Source organism: Sturnira hondurensis, unplaced genomic scaffold, assembly GCF_014824575.4.
Source record: "Sturnira hondurensis isolate 20B ecotype Veracruz unplaced genomic scaffold, ASM1482457v3 Scaffold0020184, whole genome shotgun sequence".
Lineage (NCBI taxonomy): Eukaryota > Metazoa > Chordata > Mammalia > Chiroptera > Phyllostomidae > Sturnira > Sturnira hondurensis.
The window spans coordinates 847998-866129 of record NW_028092815.1 but is presented as its reverse complement, the minus strand read 5'-3'; the positions used below and the strand labels follow the sequence as shown (position 1 = coordinate 866129).

The following is an 18132-nucleotide window of genomic DNA, read 5'->3' as shown; positions in this document are numbered from 1 at the left end:
TCTACCTCCCTGCAGGGCTGCCACCGGTGGGGCTAGGGGCTTGAGGAACGCTCAAGCAGGGGGTGGGGTAGCATTCCCTGCACAGGGCCTCGGCCAGCCGTGGGGTGACGAGCCTGTTGCGACTCCAACTTTCCTAGGCCATGTACCAACCCTCCTGCTTTTCCAGTCTCCTGAGATTTTCTGGAAGCCATCTCTGCAGCGTCTCCTCTCCAGCTCTTGCTCCTCAGGGCCTTCTGCCTTTTCGACCCTTTATTTTTATTTTAGTGCAGTCTGGGGAGAGGGGGCACAGGTGCTGTGTTCCGTCAGCTCTGCTGATCCTGCTGACGTGCGGTTTCTGCCTGGTCAGTTTCAGACCCGCATCTGTCTTCAGGAGTTTCTCCTTTAGGTGGGGAGGGGCCTCACGCAGGGTCCTGCCCGAGGGGTTTCTGGGGACAGTGACATCACAGGATGGTGGGTCAGTGTCAGATGGGCCGGGAGGTGTAGCACTGCTCTGTTGCTCACCAGTTGTGCATATTGAGGCAAGTTGCTCAGCCTCAGGAGCCTCACTGTTGTTTTTCATCACTGGGAGTCAGGGGCTCTTGTTGGACAGGAAAGTGTGAAGGTACCCAGCTGGCCAGGCCTTTGCAGGACTGCTGGGCCTCTGGTGATGGCCAGTGCGTGTGAGGCCCACACCTGACGGGCAGAGCAGTCGGGGAGTCAGAGCCGAGTTCCCCTGCTGAGGTGGGCCTGGATCCAAGGTCATAGGCCAAACGCAGCACATCTTTCTCAGGCATACCTTTCCTGGGTGGAGAGCCATTTAAAATATTAATTTAAATAAAAACAACACATTATTGGATAGAATAGAAAACTAATCCTCTAAAAAATAGAAGGGGAGTCTCTATTTAAGTGGTTACTTTGTACTAGATGCTCGAGGTGCAGAGTAAAGATCAGACTCTAGGATCCTGCAGAAGAGTCATTAACAGAAATGCACGTTCTGGTTGTAAAAACCACGTTAACCAAGAACATGTGCTTTGTGGCCAACTGCCCTGCAAGGCTGCGCTGAGCGGCGCAGCTGTCGAATGAACAAGGCCAATCTGACATCGGCAGAACTCCGCTCTAATTGGAGGTGGGAAGGAAGGTCGGCATTAGTGAATTTACTTTGCTGGCAAACTAAGAAAGGCCTGGGGTGACTCAGAGAGTCTCCCTGGCTCCCAGACAATCCTTGGTTTCTCTGCCCCTTTTCCTGCTCACAGTGCTGGCCACCATCAACCTGCAGTCACAACATGAGCTGCAGTCACTGAACACCTTTCTCTCAAGTGTCCAGGTGAGTCCTGGGCAGGGGGCGGCCCACCCTGCTGGCCGTGAGGGTGGGGTTCCAAGGAAGGGTTAAGCTGGGCCTCTCTGTCGGGAAGCGCTGGTGCTCAGCGTCCCCACATGGTCAGCAGGGCTCTGGGCTCTCAGCCTTCAGCTCACAGCCTGAATTGCACACTGCACATCGCAGCCACCCCACCTGTGCACTACATGCCCCGGGGTGGAGCTGAGGGGCGGGGAGGCCAGTGTGGAAACTGCTCTCAGCTGTGCTGTGTGGGCTGGTGCATGAATGTGGTTTCCACCTCTTGAGAAAGGGGGTCATTTTTGAAGCTCTGGGCTTGGTGTGCTCACAGAGGCCTCATGTCTAGAATTTGGTGGATTCAACTAGGTCCAGACTGCTCAGATTGGGCTCTGGGACTGGGGCTGGGGGAACCTCCCTGCCATGTACTGTACATATCTGACCTTAATCTGTAAGGCTCCTGTGGGCCTAGAAAGATTATGGTCGCCTGCAAGGCATGAACCCTGGTACATTCCACGTGGGAAGGAGAGAGGAGTTTCTGGATGCATCTCAACATCCACCAGACGGATGGGAGTTTGCAGTGAAATCCTGTTCTGACTGATTTCCCTTCTCTTGAGTGTGTGTTTCTCTCCTGAGGGTTTAGCTGTGATGGGGCCTCGGCAGCTGGGGCCCTTTCACAGCACTGAGGGCCCTGTGTGTCACCGCATGTTACTGAAGGTGTAACTGCCCCCCACTGCCACCTCTGTGGGATGAGTGCACGCTCCCTGGGCCCAGAGCGGAGCCGTCCGTGGCCCCTGTGAACAGAAGCCGAGTAGAGCTGCTGGGGTGGTTTCCCCCCACCGCATATTTTTAGAGCAGAGTCAGGGACTGAAGACACAGCTGTGCGAAGTCATCTAGGATGAGGGCCCTGCATGTGTATGATGCAGCGACAACTGCTGTTTGTGGGGACCAGCAGCATGGGTGGGGAAGCCGCCGTGGAAGAGGCAGGGCAGGCAGATTCCGTGAGGCAGACTGGGGAAGACAATGGATGCTGGTGGGCCCCGTGCAGCCCCTTCTCCTGTCCTGCCTTCCTCCACTGGCCATGGCACACCCTATCTGCCCTGGGGTGGGGCTCAGCTGGTTCCACTGCAAGGATGAGGATGACGGAGCCTCTGGCTTCGTGGAGCTGCAGCCTGCTTGGGGGACGTATCCAACAATCCCCTAGGGACTGCGTAGAGTTGTGCCTGCCTGACATCCATCCAGGGGCAGTCCAGGGATCTGTGGGCTGCCTGCCGCCCATGAGGTGTGCCCCCTCTTCCAGGAAGCAGAGGTAATGGTAGCACCCACTCACGGGGCTGTTTGGGGGTCACACGGGGTCATGCATGGAAAGTGCCTAGGCAGCAGTGCCTCATGTTGATATTTTCCTAGTTACTCTGGAGCACTGGCCTCCTCCATGGCCCCCCGCTGGGCATCCTATTGACAGAGTGGCTCTGCTCAAGGCCTTCTGTCCAAGGTTCTGAGATGGCCATTCCCCTGTACAAAAGGGATGTGGCTGCTGCCTTAGATCAAAGGCTCCTTCGAATGGTCCAACAGAACAGGCCTCAATCTGCTCCCCTTCAGGCACCTCACTGGTCCTTCACATCCACGCTCAGTGATGAAGATGGTGAAGGCGAATGTTTCCTGAGCATTTCCTGATGTCAGGCGCCAAGGGATTCATATGTATCATCTCATTTAGTTTTCCCAGCACCCATGGCAGCAGGCTACTGCTGTCACATTCCACAGTTTCTGAGACAGCCTTGTGGGGCAGCTAAAGGACGCGGCTGTGAGCAGCAGGTGAAGGTGCACACGTCTGAGCGGGTGTGCAGCTCTAGCTGGGGCCACAGCACACAGTGGCCAGGGCGGTGGGTGGACACCCCCACCCTGAGCCCAGCACCTGCAGGTCAGAAAGCCTCCCAACCCCGACCTGCGGGACCTTCTCCTTCTGCATCTCCTGTCCAGCGAACTGAACGTCTTGCCACATGTTCCTTGTTCCTTTGTTGGAGACAGACAGCTGTGAAGAAAACCAAGCAAAAAAGAGACTGGCAAAAACCAGTCTTGCAAAAAAAAAAATCTTTGCTCTACTCTGGCCTTTCCCCTGGCATGCTTGGTACCATCTATTCGATGGCTCATATCTGCCCCGTGGCCTTAGCTCAGATTTTCTTGCTTTGCGTTCAGTTGCATCTAAATGTATCACTGTCACTAACAGAGAAGGTGGGTGACTAATGAGGAAGGCTCTTGTGCAGATCCTGAAATGCCCATGAATCCATCCTTGCCCTCTGCCTCCTACCCCCAGAATAGCTCTGGTACTTCGGCAGCCCCGGCAGCCCTGTGCTGGTTGGTCTGCCAGCCGAGCTCTGGGGCCAGGCACAGCTGCAGGGCCTCCTCTGGGAATAGCTGCACTGCAATGCCCTGCTCTTTGACTCCAGGTTTGTAAACTGCTTTTGAAACCAAACTGGACCTTGAAGAGGGGCCCACTCTGCAGCCCTCTGGCTCTCCCAGCCTCTTCCAGCTAAAAGGAGAAGGCCGGAGGGTTCTGTGTCCACAGTAAGCCACTCAGAAGCAGTTACCCTGTGAGACTATTCTTCCTTCCTGGAAGAGGATAGGCAAAGCGTGGCTTGACCCAGAAAGTAGATCAATGTAGGAAGAGACTCCCCAGGCAGGTGCTGAACTCGGATGAAGACTTGCTTTTGAACAGATGCCCATGCTTTCTCACCAGCACTGCATGCAGCAGGGTCTGCTGCACGTGCTGCCTTTGGGCGCACGTTCCACTCTCCACCTGCCCTGTGGAGGCCGCACATGGAGGCTCGGCCAGTGCAGGTGCACTTGTCCTTGCCTGTGGTCTGCTTTCAGTGGCCTCCAAGGCCAGGGGAAGAGCTGGCAGAACAGAGGGGCTGGCTTTCCCCTCCTGGAAGGGCTCCTCCCATCTGCCTCTTTTGACCAGCTAACTTCTAATTTTGTGGTGCCCAGGGGGTTCAGCCCAAGATGGTGATGGAGTACTGGACAGGGTGGTTTGACTCCTGGGGAGGCCCGCACAACATCCTGGATTCTTCCGGTAAGTGCTTTTGCGCTGCCTGTATCCACCAGGCATGCTGCCCTAAGAAACAGGAATGAGTCCTATGTTCTCTGCTAATTGATTCTGGGGCTATTTGCATGTCGTAGTCTGCTGTTGATATTCCAGGATCATTTGTCTTGACATCTGAGTGAACAGTAGGACTTTCAATGTTGACTTATGATGTGTTTGTAATTGGATCGGTAACACATGCCAATTGCAAGCATCCAGCAAATACAGAAACTGTCTAAAGAAGAAATAAAGATCCAAGAACCCAGGGAAATCATTGGGATGTGGATGTGGGCTGTTTCGGGCAGCTCTTCCTCTGTGTCCGTCTGCAGCCCCATGTGCGCTCCTGGCGGACAGGCGCGCAAATGCCGACATATCAGTCCTTTGTGCAGAGCACAGGCGGACAGCCTTTCTCTACTATTAGCCATAAATTCCAGCGCTGTTTTGAAGAATGCAAAGAAGCCCATGGTATCTGGCTTCTCAATCCGCGTATTTATCCTACCTCCGCGGATGAACATGAGGTTGTTTCCCGTGTGTTCTGTGAAGGGAATGCCATTTCAGTGAGCATTCTTGAACATCCAGTTTTCACACCTGGCATATTTCTCCCCCTGAGAATTTTCCAGCAATACAGTTGATACATGAATGCAGTTTTGATATATATGTATTTACTAAACTGCTTTCGAGAAAGATTGCAGCAATTCTTAACTCTCCATTATTGAAAAGAGGAGCTGTTTCCCAGTATTTATCAACACTAGGTATTAAAATAATCCTTAATATTTGCCACCAGACAGGTCATTGTTGTTTTGCACTTCTTTGAGCAGTACTGTTTGCATGCATCACCTACATTTGTTGGTTGGCCCTCTAACACAGGGAGGACTGGGTAGGGAGTCAGCACTGCATCTCTAATGCGAGCCCCATCTCTCGGCATCTCAGGAAGTGGGAGTGACATTGGGAAACATGCCCGGTGGAGGCGGAGGGCTGCGGGGCAGCAGGCTGTCCGAGCTGCAGTCAGTGGAGCCGTGGCTGGGGCTTTCAAAACAACTGGAAGGCCCAGGCTCTGGGTTGAGGATTTCAGTGGCTTCTCCTTCTCCTCCTGTGATTGGGGTTTTAGTGAAAGCTGAAGGACAGAGCCATGGAGCTGACCTTGAGGAGGGACTGGGGAAGGTGAGAGTGCCCCAGGGACTTGGGGCTCTCTCAGACTTTGACTCACTCTGCATACCCACTCTCCTGCCGCTACCTGCAGATGTTTTGAAAACAGTGTCCGCCATCATTGATGCTGGCTCTTCCATCAACCTCTACATGTTCCACGGAGGCACCAACTTTGGCTTCATAAATGGCGCCATGCACTTTCATGAATACAAGTCTGATGTCACCAGCTATGGCAAGTACTCCTCACTTCTGGCCCTCCCTGCAACACTCAACATTTGTTGAATGTCTGGATTTTTATGAGGGTCCTGAGGGACAGCTCTGGAGTGCAGGAAAGGGGGGGTTGCTCTGGGAGCCGGCTGGCCGCCCAGGAGCCTCTGTAAGCTACTGCAGGAGGTGAGGGAGGCTCCAGCAGGCAGGAAGGGCATTAGGTGAGAGCACCCTCTTCTTCCCGCCCAGACCTTCCCCGCAAGGCTGGAAAGATGCCTGGAGTTTAGGGTTATGCGTGGTCATGGACAGTTTTGGTGGCATTTTATAGTATTTCGTATTCATAGTCCCTTCACTGATGTCCCATACCAGAGGCATTTTGCCTTCCAGATTGCTGGGATGGGGACTGTGCTGCCCACCCCCACTTCTGCTTGCTCTTTCTGCTGCCACAGACATGGGCGCAGGGTGGCCAGTGACAGCACCCTGGTGTCTTGCAGACTATGATGCAGTGCTGACTGAAGCTGGGGATTACACAGCCAAGTACAACAAGCTCCGAGAACTATTTGGCTCCATCTCAGGTACCTGGCAACAACAGACCCAACACCAGCTTGGGCCGTCACTTACGCTTGCAGGCCCCCCACAGAAGTATCTCTTCGGGACCCTTCTTCACCCTCAGTGGACCCTCGAGGCTCCCAGAGAGCCTCGAGACAGGCCAGTTTGAGAGACTGTTTATGTCATGGTTTGTGTCTTGCCTAGTTTGCCTTTTTATAGGTGTTAAGACTCCTGAGCTCTGGAGAAAGCCCCTGTGTTCTCCCTGGTGTTGCCGGCCTGGTGGGGGTCCAGGTGCATCAGAGGGCGGGACTGTTTACCCATTGGCTCCAGGATTAAGGAGGATGTGGTCTGTGGGTAGGAGCCAGGGTTGGGGGCTGGAGGAGCCAGTGACTGTGTCTCCTTTCAGGATGATTCCATGGTCTGTGTTGCAGGTGGCCCTCTTCCTGCCCCACCTGAGCTTCTTCCCAAGACTGTGTATGAGCCACTGGTGCCAGCTCTCTACCTGTCGCTGTGGGATGCCCTGCAGTTCCTGGGGGAGGTGAGTGCTGCCAGCAGGGGCACCAGGCCAGGAAGGCCTCCCAACAGCTGTCCTGCAGGAAGGGAAAACCAGCTCTTGATAACTTTGAGGCCCTCTCTCCAGCTTTAGAACTCAGAGTAAAGAGAACAAACTCTGCTGGAATAGGAAGTGGGGACGAACAAAAAGAACTTGAAGAAGGACTGGACACCACAAGTGGACTCTTTCTCTGCAGCCTCAATGGGCACAGGGGGAGGTACAGAGGTCAAAGGTGGGAGGTCAGCCCACCTCCTCTGAGGAGGGGGTGTACCTCTTGCAGCAGAGGCAGAGGGTGCAGTGAGCCGACACAATGGCTGCTGGATGTCAGGGCTTCATCTGTTGTTTTTACGTCTTCCTCTTTCATAGACCCCTTCCCTGCGACTCTGGGGAGCCAGGAGAAATCAGAATAGAAAGAGGTGTCAGAGGCCCTTGTCCCGCCGCTACCTCGTGGAGCCCTGGTCCCCGGCAGTGGGTGGCGGGGGTGGGGCATCTGTCTGCCACCCTGTGCTCCCACAGAGGGACACAGATGAGGTTGCTGTCTTTTCCCTCCTTGACCTAGCTCTGTGCCTCCTGCCGTCTTTTCTCTACACAGCCAACCAAGTCTGAGAAACCCATCAACATGGAGAACCTGCCAGTAAACAATGGAAGTGGCCAGTCCTTCGGGTACACTCTGTATGAGACAACTATTGACTCCTCTGGTGTCCTCAGTGGTCTTGTGCGTGACCGGGGACAGGTAGGAGTGTCTCCGCTGAATTCCTACGGTCTTGCAGTGATCGAGCCTTACAGCATCCCTGGCTGTCCCTCCACTTAGCACTGGCGTGTGCAGCTGCTACTGGCGCGTGGCAATGGGCCCTCACCACCCCCTGCGTGGTCCTTGTCAGCTTGGGTCCTGGGCTCTCATTTCCCTCTGTGCTGGCCCCGCCCCTCCCCTCCGCAGTGCACGTGGGTGCCCTCTCCCTTTGCATAGCAGAGTTTCTGCTTGCTCCTCCCTCCTGTTGACCTGTGGGCGCTGTCTGTCTGGCAGGTATTCGTGAACACAGTGTCTGTTGGATTCCTAGACTACGAAAGGAAGAAGATCGCCATCCCCTTGACCCAGGTTTGTTTTCTGGGGAGTGGGGTGGGGGCTAGTGCCAGTCATTTCCCGGACAAGTTCTCGGGAGTCGAGGAGCAAGACCTAGAACACAGGAGGCACCTCATCCAGAGCTGGGCATGGAGAGTGGGCAGAGCTGTGCTTTCTGACCATCCAGGACCTTTCGCTGCCAGCCTTGGTGCTCAGGGAAGGACTGGAGGCCCAACGAGGAGCTCCCAGGAGGAATGGTGACCTCAGGGCTGGGCACTCAGGTGCTCATCACCCACCCTGGTGTCCTGGCAGGGCTACACTGTGCTGAGGATCTTGGTGGAGAATCGTGGGAGAGTCAACTATGGGGATGCTATTGATGACCAGCGCAAAGGTGGGTCACAGCACGTGCTGAGAGAAGAGCTGCTGACATCAGCATACACCTGGTTAACCTTTCTCCATCCCAGCTCCTCAGCAGGCCCCTGGGCTGATTGCAGGGAGGGGGTCAGGGAGACCAGGGCAGGGACAGGGGCCAGGGAGACCAGGGCAGGGAGGGGTTCAGGAAGGCCCACCAGAGGGAGGTGGATGTCGGTCAAAATGCCCACCTGGTCTGAGCTCTTCCCCATCAGTGCTCCCTGTGTGGGCTGTCCTCGTGCCTGTGCTGGGCACCTAGTGGACGAGGAGCTGGCCACTGTGGGTCTCCCTGGGCTTCAGTCTGCTCTAGCTGGGCACTGTCTGCTTGGTCAGTGGGGTTGGGAGGCATGGATGCCAAGAAAGGCAGTACCCAGAAATCTAAAAAAGGGTGTAAGACTCTGACCATTTGGGGTCCCTGCCTTGAATTTCTTTTCTCCATCCACCTTGGGAAGTCACTGGTGGTCTTATTCCAGTGGGGAGGGGAATGCAGGGCACAGAGCAAGCAGGTCCTCTGGGTCTTGCCCTTCTGGGAATAGTCAACTAATTCATTGCATTTTTCCTGGCTTTCTAGACCTCTCTGCTTAAGTTTGCCTCTTCCTTCTTGTGTATTAAAAGTTGTTTTTTCACACAGCATATCTTGCCATGCATAAAGCGCACCCACGTTTTTGGCCCAAACTCTGAGGAAAAAAAATCTTTTATTTAAACTTTTTATTTATTTATATTCAGAAACAAGACTGATTATCATATCCCAGGGTATTATTTTGCACATGGATACCATTATTGCTTTCTAGAGTGTTACACTTTTAACGCATAAGCATGAGTAAAAGAAGTAGAAACATTGGCCCTGATACGGGATCAGTGCTGCCAAGTGCAGTGCTCATCCATGTTTGTCCCTCGAATATCCGGGCACAGAAGCACACACTGGGCTCCGCAAGGTGTAGGTGAGTGAGTCACGGAATAAGAGCCCAAAGTGGGTACCCCTGTGGTGAGGGGTGCTGGCCACTCCCAACCCCTTGAGAGTGTCCGCTGGAAATGGGGAAGCTCGGGTGCCTTCTGCCTGCCTGGGCAGCCAAGGGTGCAGCCGCCGGGGGCCTCCTGGGCCCTGGGGGGCAACCTTCCTGGAAGGCCCTCAGAGTAGCTTCTATCATGCCCCGCTGGCCCTCCCTCTTCCCTGGTCAGTCCCCCTCTCGGTTTCAGCGGCCACTCCACGTGGGTCCCTCTGCAGGCTGGTCTCCCTGACTGTGTGGGAGGGGACTGCCCAGCTGCTCCACGGTGAAGTGGCCCCCGGGGCTGCTCTGGGGCCCGCAGAGCCAACCCCTCCCCAGGGCACTAATTCATCGCGATTCGAGTGTGTGCAGTTACCCAGACTCGGACACCCAAGTCACATTGCCATCTGTTCACAACGGAAGTGCTTAAAAAGCAGGTCTTTAATCCTAGGTCATGCAGATTTCTGGCTGGGGCTTTAGGTCTGTTTAGTGTGGGACCCCACAAAACTGACCTCGAAGCTAGGCTAAAAGCACTCTGACCCTTCGGTCATGTGCCCCTCTGGCCTCATCTTATTGTATTGGAATTCTCAGACTCCCAGAGGGAGCATCCCCCTCAGAAGGAGGCCGGACGTATTCTCACCCTTGACTTGCTCAGCACGTCCTTGCCCTCCATGTGTTCTTCCATGTGAACCCTGGGGCCTGGCACGTGGTACAGAGCACTCATTCTGCTCACCTTTGAGATTTACAGGGGCGCTTTATGCCACGTGCCGCACTCCTCAGGAAGTGTAAACTGGGAGAATCGTCGCTCAGACTTCTTGGGAACTCTCCATGTATGTTGTCCCTGGCCTTTGGTCTTGTTCAGGTTTTCTCACCTCCTCCCCACAGGTTTAATTGGGAATATCTATCTGAATAATTCTCCCCTGAGAAACTTTAGAATCTACAGCCTGGACATGAAAAAGAGCTTCTTTCAGAGGTGGGTCCCCTTGAGGGTTATGCATGAACCCTAGATCACCTGCAGACAGAGCCAGGGAGGCCCCTCCTGCCATGCTTGTGTTTGTGTGTGCAGACTGCACCCACAGCACCTGCCCAGGAAGGGGCCAGCCTGTGCTGGAGCCTGGGGGGGGGGGTTTCCAGGCACCCCCTGCTGCTGTTTCTGTGCCCCACTGCCAGGCATCTGTGCGGGGAGATGCAGGATGGGGCTCAGACTTGACAAAGTGCCCTCGTCCCTCCTGGTCTCCTGGTCTGTTCATAGGCTCAGCTCCAGTGCATGGAGCCCTCTCCCAGAAGCACCTACATTCCCTGCCTTCTTCTTGGGAGCCTTATCTGTTGACCTTTCCCCTTCAGACACCTTCATGAAGCTGGAGGTTTGTGGTTCTTCCCTGCTGAGGCTCTTGAGGGTCCTCGGAGTGCTCTGAGCCCAAGCCCTGAGGCGGGGTTTGCTCCCCACAAGGCTCTCCGAAGCCTTGCTAGAGCCCTCTCCATCATCTGGTGCATAGAGGGCTCCCTCTGTGTGTTGCCTTCTCTCGGAGGGTCCCTGGGGTGGGCTCAAAGTGGACTGCTCAGGGTCCAGGCTCCTGCATCTCATCTGAGCTTGGATGCCCTGCTGGGAAGTTGGAGCTGTGGGATGCGGCGGAGGGAGAGACAGGGCTCCCACCTGTCGCTCCCTGGCTCTCCACCTACCCTTCGCACCGCCCTGTTAGAAGCCCAGAGGATGCACAGTGTGTGCCTCACTGTCGCTGCCTTCCTGTGGAACCTCACGTTGGCTGCCTCTGGGCTGATGAGTGCTCCCAACTCTGCCTCCAGGGCTGGGAGAAGGGGGTGGCATTCATCAACGGCCAAAACCTTGGCCGATACTGGAACATTGGACCCCAGGAGACACTGTACCTCCCAGGTGCCTGGTTGGACCAAGGCATCAACCAGGTGGGAGCACTTGCAGCCCCGTCCTCTTCCCGCCCTCCTTTGTGTCACAGTGTTTCTTTGGGGGAGGCAGGAGGCCCTGGGCAGCACAGGGTGAATGTTCTTTTTCCCTCCTCACCTCATCAAGTCTCCCTTTCTTTCTCTCCTGCTCTTCCTTGCCCGTTCCACCACTCCCTTCCCCCTTTGCATCTCTCCCCCCTCTAGTTTTTCCTTCTCTGCCTTTTGCTCACCCTGCACATGCTCTACTCTGAGTGTGCAGCCCTAAGAGAGCTGCTTGCCCTGGCTCTGGTGTGTGACCCATAGCTCCATTGTCATGCATCTGCTGTCCCTGTGACCTCCCTGAGGTCAAGTGCCAGGGATGGAGGGTGGTGGCATCGCAGCTCTTCCGAGGCTGTGAGGAGGGGGGCAGAGGTTTTGTTCAGAACCTTCCATGCTTCTCCCTCCTGCTGATGGATGGTGGTCCCTGTTCCTTCCAGTCCTGTTCCCAGCCCCTTCCCTCATGGCTCCCTCACCTGGCTCCCGACAAACCTCGACGGTCGCATGACCCAAGCCCTTCTCTCTCCAGGTCCTTGTGTTTGAGGAGAGGACGGCAGGCCCTGTGATCCAGTTCACTGACACACCCAACCTGGGCAGGAATCAGTACCTCAACTGAGCGGTGCCACTCAGGGCCTTGAGGTGGCAGGGCGTGGAGCAGGCCCTTCCTCGCTTTGGCCTGGAGACCTGGGGTGCTGGCCCTCACGCTCCCCCCAGCAGAGCTTCCCTGTCTCTCGACCTCAGGGCTCCACCTCTGCCCACGCTCTGGTGCAAGGCCCTATTCCTGACCGGACAGAGCGGGGGTGGCAGGGGAGGGCCCCTTCTTCCCCACACAGGGTCTTGACTGGACTCTGTGGAGGGCACCCTTCTTACTCCCTACTCTTCTGAGAGAGGACAGAGGGGTGACCAACTGTCCTGTCAAATCTCCATGTGGCAACCCCTGGGCCACAGAAGTCCTGACTGGCTGGGTGGGTGCCGCACACGGGGGCGCCCCCGTGAGTATTCTCAGGCCTGGCTTGGACCCTCAGGGCCCTTTCCACAGTAGCGGCTTTGTCACCATCTGTAGAGGACAGTGAAGGGGGCATCTCCCCTGATCCACTGCTGTTTCTTCCCAGCCCTCCCTGAGTCTTCTCTGGGATTCTGGAAGAAATGCCATTTGAGAGACGTGCATTTTCTTTCCCTTCCCACTTGACTTGCTTCTGATGTGATGACAAGCTGAGCTTAAGAGAAGCAGACTTACTTAGCCCCTTATTTTCCCGAATTAGAGGGTATTCCCATTCTTCTCGGAGAGAAGGAGGAAATGCAGATCCCAGCGGAAGCCACGGCCCTATCCCTGGGTACAGGAGAAGGGCAGCAGGCCCGCTCCAGGGGCCTAGTTGGAGGGGTTGCCCCCTGGGACACAGCCACCATGGGGCCTGCAGGCCTGGCACAGACCTTGCCTCCAGCTGGGTCTTTCTCCCCCAACCTCCTGTGACCAAGGAGCAGGGAGGAGAAGCACTTCCTTTGCAGTTGTCTGCCCAAAATTGAGGCACTGGTTCTGGAGCTTGGGTCCAGTGGTTTGGCTCAGGCTTGTTGTCCTGACTTGCAATAAAGCAAAATTGTTGAATCGAACCCTTTGCTGCTATTTCTTGGATCCTGTCTGTGCTGCTGACAGCCAGAGGAAAAGCTGTGTGCAGCCAGGCACACGCTTAACCCTTTGACCACTCGGTTCCTAGAGGCTGAGTCCATACCATGTTCCTTGGGACCTCCATCTCCTCTAAGAAGTCACTGGGGATTGGAAGTGTCCTTGGAGACAAGGCCACCTGGTGCAGGTGGGCAGAGGGGGAGACAGCCGAAGGCTCTACCTGTGAGTCAGCTACAGTGGGCAAGTTTTCTTCTCGAACGACATCTAGCCTTTACTGCCACAAACTAATGATCTTCCATAGTAGGCAAGTCAGAAAGGGGCACCCCCCCAGGGCAGGGCCCATAGCAGGAGCCCCTGAAAACAGGTGGGGACAGCCTGCCAGGAGCCTCACAGGCTTTCACCCTGTGCTTGGTTAGGGAGAGGGTTCCACACTGGGGCCACTGTAACCAGCCGCTGGGCCCGAGATCTGAGCCGGGTCAAGGGTAGTCACAGGGCCCCGCCCAAGGGTCCCCCTGGGAGCACAGAGAGGGGGCCTATTACAGTGAAAAGCATGCACAATGGCTGGGCAGCCAGGTGGGGCAAAGCCCCACCACTGATGAGACCAGGACTACTTGGGCACGGCAGGCACTGGGCAGCAGGGTCTCCTGCCCTCGCTTTGCACCAGACTGTGCCTCCGCAAAGCTCTACGTAGGCTGGCTTCTGTTGGAAGACATAACAGGAGGCTGGTGAATCCTTTCGTAAAGTGAAGAATCCCCTCCAATCACTCTTAACAGAAGCTGCACAGGGATGCACTGGCCCTTCCTTACAGTGAGGCCTCCTGCCCCAACTCATGGCTCTTGCCTCTTATCCACCAGAGAGCCCTGCAGCTTCTCGCATCAGAGCCCCTTGTCTGAGATCATCCTCCAGAGCTTTCCCGTGGTTCGCCCAGATCTTCCCAACTGCATGGGCACACATGTTCTTGAAGCCTCCTCCCACAACCCCAACCTCTAAATGCCAGCAGGCTGCAGGCCCACTCTCTGGCCTCTTCCCTTTGTCCACATGCTGTGGTGGCTTCAGTCACCTGGGGCTTGTACTCATACACTCCAATGTTGATCTCCACCTGGGCTCCAGGTGTACTGGCTACCATCCACTCCCCTGTCTTGCACGTGTCTAATGGGCATGTGACCTTGAACTCCAGTTACTACCATGTCACCCCCTCCTTTACTCTACCCCCTCTCAGGAAGTGGCAGTCCTATTCTGTGTCTCAGATGTGTTTCTAACTCCTCTCTAACATATTCCACATCCATTCATCAGCCACTTGGCCGTCCCTCTCACCCTTCATTGTGTTTATGTGGTGTATCATGGTAATGATTTGTGGATATTCCACCATCTTTGCATCCCAGGAATAAATTCTACTTGGTCATGGTGTATGATCTTTTTAATGTATTCCTGAATTCAGTTTGCCATTATTTTGTTGAGGATTTTGGATTCTATGTTCAGCAGGGATATTGGCCAATGATTTTCTTTCTTTGTAATGTCTTTATCTGGTTTTGGAATTAACATAAGGCTGGTCTCATAAAATGAGATTGGGAGTATTCCTTCCTCTTGAATTCTTTGGAATAGTTTGAGAAGAATAGGTGTTAGTTCTGTGAATATTTGGTGAAATTCACCTGTGAAGCCATCTGGTTCAAGACTTTTGTTTGTTGGACATTTTTTTGATTCCTGCTTCAATTTTGTTAGTTGTAATCAGTCTGTTCAGATTTTGTTTCTTGATTTCAGTTTTGGGAGATTTTATATTCTAGGAATTTATTAATTTCTTCCAGATTGTCCAATTTGTTGGTATATAGTTGTTCATTATATTTTCTTTTTTAAAGATTTTATTAGAGAGAGGGGAAAGGAAGGAGAAAGAGAGGGAAAGAAACATCTGTGTGTGGTTGCCATTTCACATGCCCCGTACTGGGGACATGGTCTGTAACCCAGGCATGTGCCCTGACTGGGAATCGAACTGGCTACCCTTTGGTTCATAGGCTGCACTCAATCCACTGAGCCACACCAGCCAGGGCATCATTATATGTTCTTATATTCCTTTATATTTCTGTGGTGTCAGTTATTCTTCTCTTTCATTTCCTTTTTATTCTTTGATTACAGTTTACATTTGATATGATTTTGTACTAGTTTCAGGTATACAGTATAGTGATTAGACAATCATATACTTTGCAGAACATTCCCCCTGATGTCCTCTTTCATTTCTGCTTTTATTTATTTGGGTCCTCTCTTTTTTTTTTCTTGATGAGTTCAGTTAAAGGTTTCTCAATCTGGTTTATCTTTTCAATATTCTTGGTTTCACTGATATCTTGTATTGTCTTTTTTAGGCTCTGTTTTATTCCACTTTGATCTTTGTTATTTTCTTTCTTCTACTCACTGTGGGCTGTGTCTGTTGTTCTTTTTCTAGTTTGTTTAGGAGTGAGGTTAGGTTATTTGAGATTTTCACATAGGCCTGCAATGAGTTTCCCTCCTAGCACTGCTTTCACTGTCCTATCAATTTGATGTTGTGTTTTCACTTGTATTAGCCTCAAGGTAGATTCTGATTTTTTCCTTGATTTTATTGTTTAGTAACATGTTATTTTGCTGCCACATGCTTATGCATTTTTCAGGTTTTTTTCCTTGTAATTTATTTCTAGTTTCATACCCAGGTTGTCAGAGAAGGTGCTTGTTATGATTTCAGGGTTCTTCAATTTGTTGAGACTTGTTTTGTGACCTACTGTGTGGTCTGTGTGGGAAAGTGCTTTCGTGTGCACTTGAAGAGAATGTATTCTGCTGCTGGAGTGAATCCTCTGAAAATATCAATGAAATCTCTCTGACCAGGGTGTCATTTAAGGCTGTTGTTCCCTTGTTGATTTTCTGTCCAGAAGATCCATCCATTGATGTCAATGGGGTGTTAAAATCCCCCACTATGACTGTATTCCTGTCAATCTCTCCCTTTACATCCATGAATATTTGCTTTAAATATTGAGGTGATTCTATGTTGGGTGCCTCTATGTTACAAGGGTTATTATATTCTCTTGTTGGATTAATCTTTTTATCATTATGTAGTGTCTTTCTTTGTCCTTATTATGGCTTTGTCTTAAAGTCTATTTTGTCTGATGTTAGTATTGCTTCTCCAGCTTTTATTTTCATTTCCAGTTGTATGAAATATCTCTCTACATCTCTTTACTTTCAGTCTGTGTGTGTCTTTCATTCTGAGATGAGTCTCTTGTTGAAGCATATATTTATAGGTCTTGTTTTCTTATTCTTTCAGCCACCCTGAGTATTTTGTTTGGAGTATTTATGGCATTTGTATTTAAAGTGATTATTGATAGGCATGTATTTATTGCCACTATATTCTTTTTTAAAAATATATTTATTTATTTTTAGAGGAAGGGGAAGGGAAAAAGAAAGAGTGGGAGAGAAACATCAATGTGTGGTTGCCTCTCATGTGTCCCCTACTGGGGACCTGGCCTGCAACCCAGGCATGTGCTCTGATTGGGAATCGAACCAGTGACCCTTTGCTTCACAGGCCCGTGCTCAATCCACTGAGCTACACCAGCCAGGGCATGCAATTATATTCTTTATATTTATGTTCCTTCTTTCTTCTTCTTCTTCTTAAAGACTATCATTTAACATTTCTTGTAATACTGGTTTGGCAAGAATGAGCTCCTTTAGCTTTTCTTGTTGAGAAGGTCTCTATTTCTCCTTCAGTTTTAAATGACAGCTTTGCCGGTTGAGTGGTCTTAGTTGCAGATCCCTGCTTTGCATCACTTTGGATAATCCATGCCAGTTCCTTCTGACCTGAAGTGTTTCTGTTGAAGAGTCAGTTGTCAGTCTTATGGGAGCTCCCTTGCTGGTAAACAGCTGTCTTTCTCTTCTGCTTTTCAGCTTCTCTGTCTTTAACCTTTGTAATTTCAAATATTAAGTATCTTGGTGTGGGCTTCCTTGGGTTCATATTTTTGGGAACTCTCTCTGCTTCCCAAACTTGTGTGTCCTTTTCCTTCACCAGGTTAGGGAAGTTATTTCAGTTGTTATTTCTTCAAATAGGATCTCAGTCCCTTGCTTTCTTTTCTCCTTCTGGTAACCCTATGATGTGAATGTTGTTATGCTTGATATTGTCCCAGAGGTCTCTGAAACTATCCTTATCTTAAAACATTCTTTTTTTCTCTTCTCTGCTCAGGGTGAGCAAGGGAGAAATGGCCCCTGTCCTGAGCCACACAATTCAGTCTTTCCCTGTCATCTCTGCCCCCTGGGTCTGTCTGGAGCTCCCTGAGAATGTGCCTTAGGAGCCACGCCGGCCACAGCCAAGAGACTCCTCCACAGGACACAAGTTCAACAGGGTGAGGCCCCACGGGGTTGGAGGTGGGGCTAGTTCACTGTCCTAGACTGATGTCTTATGGAGGGGAGTACTTGACCCAGGAAAGATGGCACCTGTGGGTGGTGTGTGAGAGGGACTCAGCACAGGGACCCTGGCAGCTGTCCATCCAGCCTCTCCCCAGATGGGCTACCCCTCTTAAACACATGGAGAGCTCAGCCACGGCTCTCTGCCCCAAAGGTAGCACTTTCCTCCAGCTCACTGTCATCTTGTGCATGCTTATTGCAGAGCCCAGGCCCAGCCTGCCCTCGCCCCCTCTCTGTTTACTGTCAGCCCCGAACATGGAGGGATTCTTCTAAAAGGCCAGTTGGATCATGTCCCTCCTCTGCTCCAAACCCTCCAGTGGCTTCCCCTTTCACTCACGGAAGCCACGGCTTTACCCAGGTTCCCAGCACCAGCCAGCACATTCTGTGCCTCCCCTCTTCCCATGTCTCTCTCATCTCCTCCCACTGACCACCCCCTCCCCAGTCAACTGCAGTCACATGGGCAGTTTTGCTGGGTTTTCGCACATGCTGAGCACCTTCCCACCTTCTGCTCTCTGGAGTGCTCTGCCCAGGTAACTGTGCATCTAATGCTGCCACTCTGCATCACCTTACCAGGGGGGCCTTTCTGAGGGCCCCGTGCAGGCTGGAACCAGGTCCTCTCCACGGCTTCACTCTGTGCCCCCCACCCCCCAAGCCTCATTCTTGTCCCCAGACCAGACCACAGCTGAAGCACTACCGATTGCTGTCCATCCACATCCTTTCAGGAGAAAGTAAGCCCCATGAAAACCAGTGCTTCGCGTTTTCACTGCTGCGTGCTGACTCCTGGGATAAAGCCCGTTCCCAGGGGCATTTGACAGATAAATCTTTGGTGGAGAATTAAAGCAATAAAAGGG

The 18132-nt window shown here is 52.7% G+C and overlaps 1 protein-coding gene across 2 annotated transcripts in view; it reads left to right on the top strand.

The window, feature by feature from the left end:
- Positions 1-12861, top strand: part of GLB1L2 (galactosidase beta 1 like 2) — a 47751-nt gene extending 34890 nt beyond the window's left edge. For both annotated transcript variants that reach the window (XM_037029056.1, XM_037029055.1), the window contains 12 exons: positions 1233-1303; positions 4295-4379; positions 5629-5766; positions 6236-6316; positions 6722-6828; positions 7436-7576; positions 7868-7939; positions 8216-8294; positions 10186-10273; positions 10553-10664; positions 11104-11220; positions 11783-12861. In XM_037029056.1, the coding sequence (XP_036884951.1) occupies positions 1233-1303; positions 4295-4379; positions 5629-5766; positions 6236-6316; positions 6722-6828; positions 7436-7576; positions 7868-7939; positions 8216-8294; positions 10186-10273; positions 10553-10664; positions 11104-11220; positions 11783-11869 (1178 nt within the window). In that variant the 3' untranslated portion in view covers positions 11870-12861. The remainder of the gene's footprint in view (positions 1-1232; positions 1304-4294; positions 4380-5628; positions 5767-6235; positions 6317-6721; positions 6829-7435; positions 7577-7867; positions 7940-8215; positions 8295-10185; positions 10274-10552; positions 10665-11103; positions 11221-11782) is intronic.
- Positions 12862-18132: the final 5271 nt, after the last annotated feature.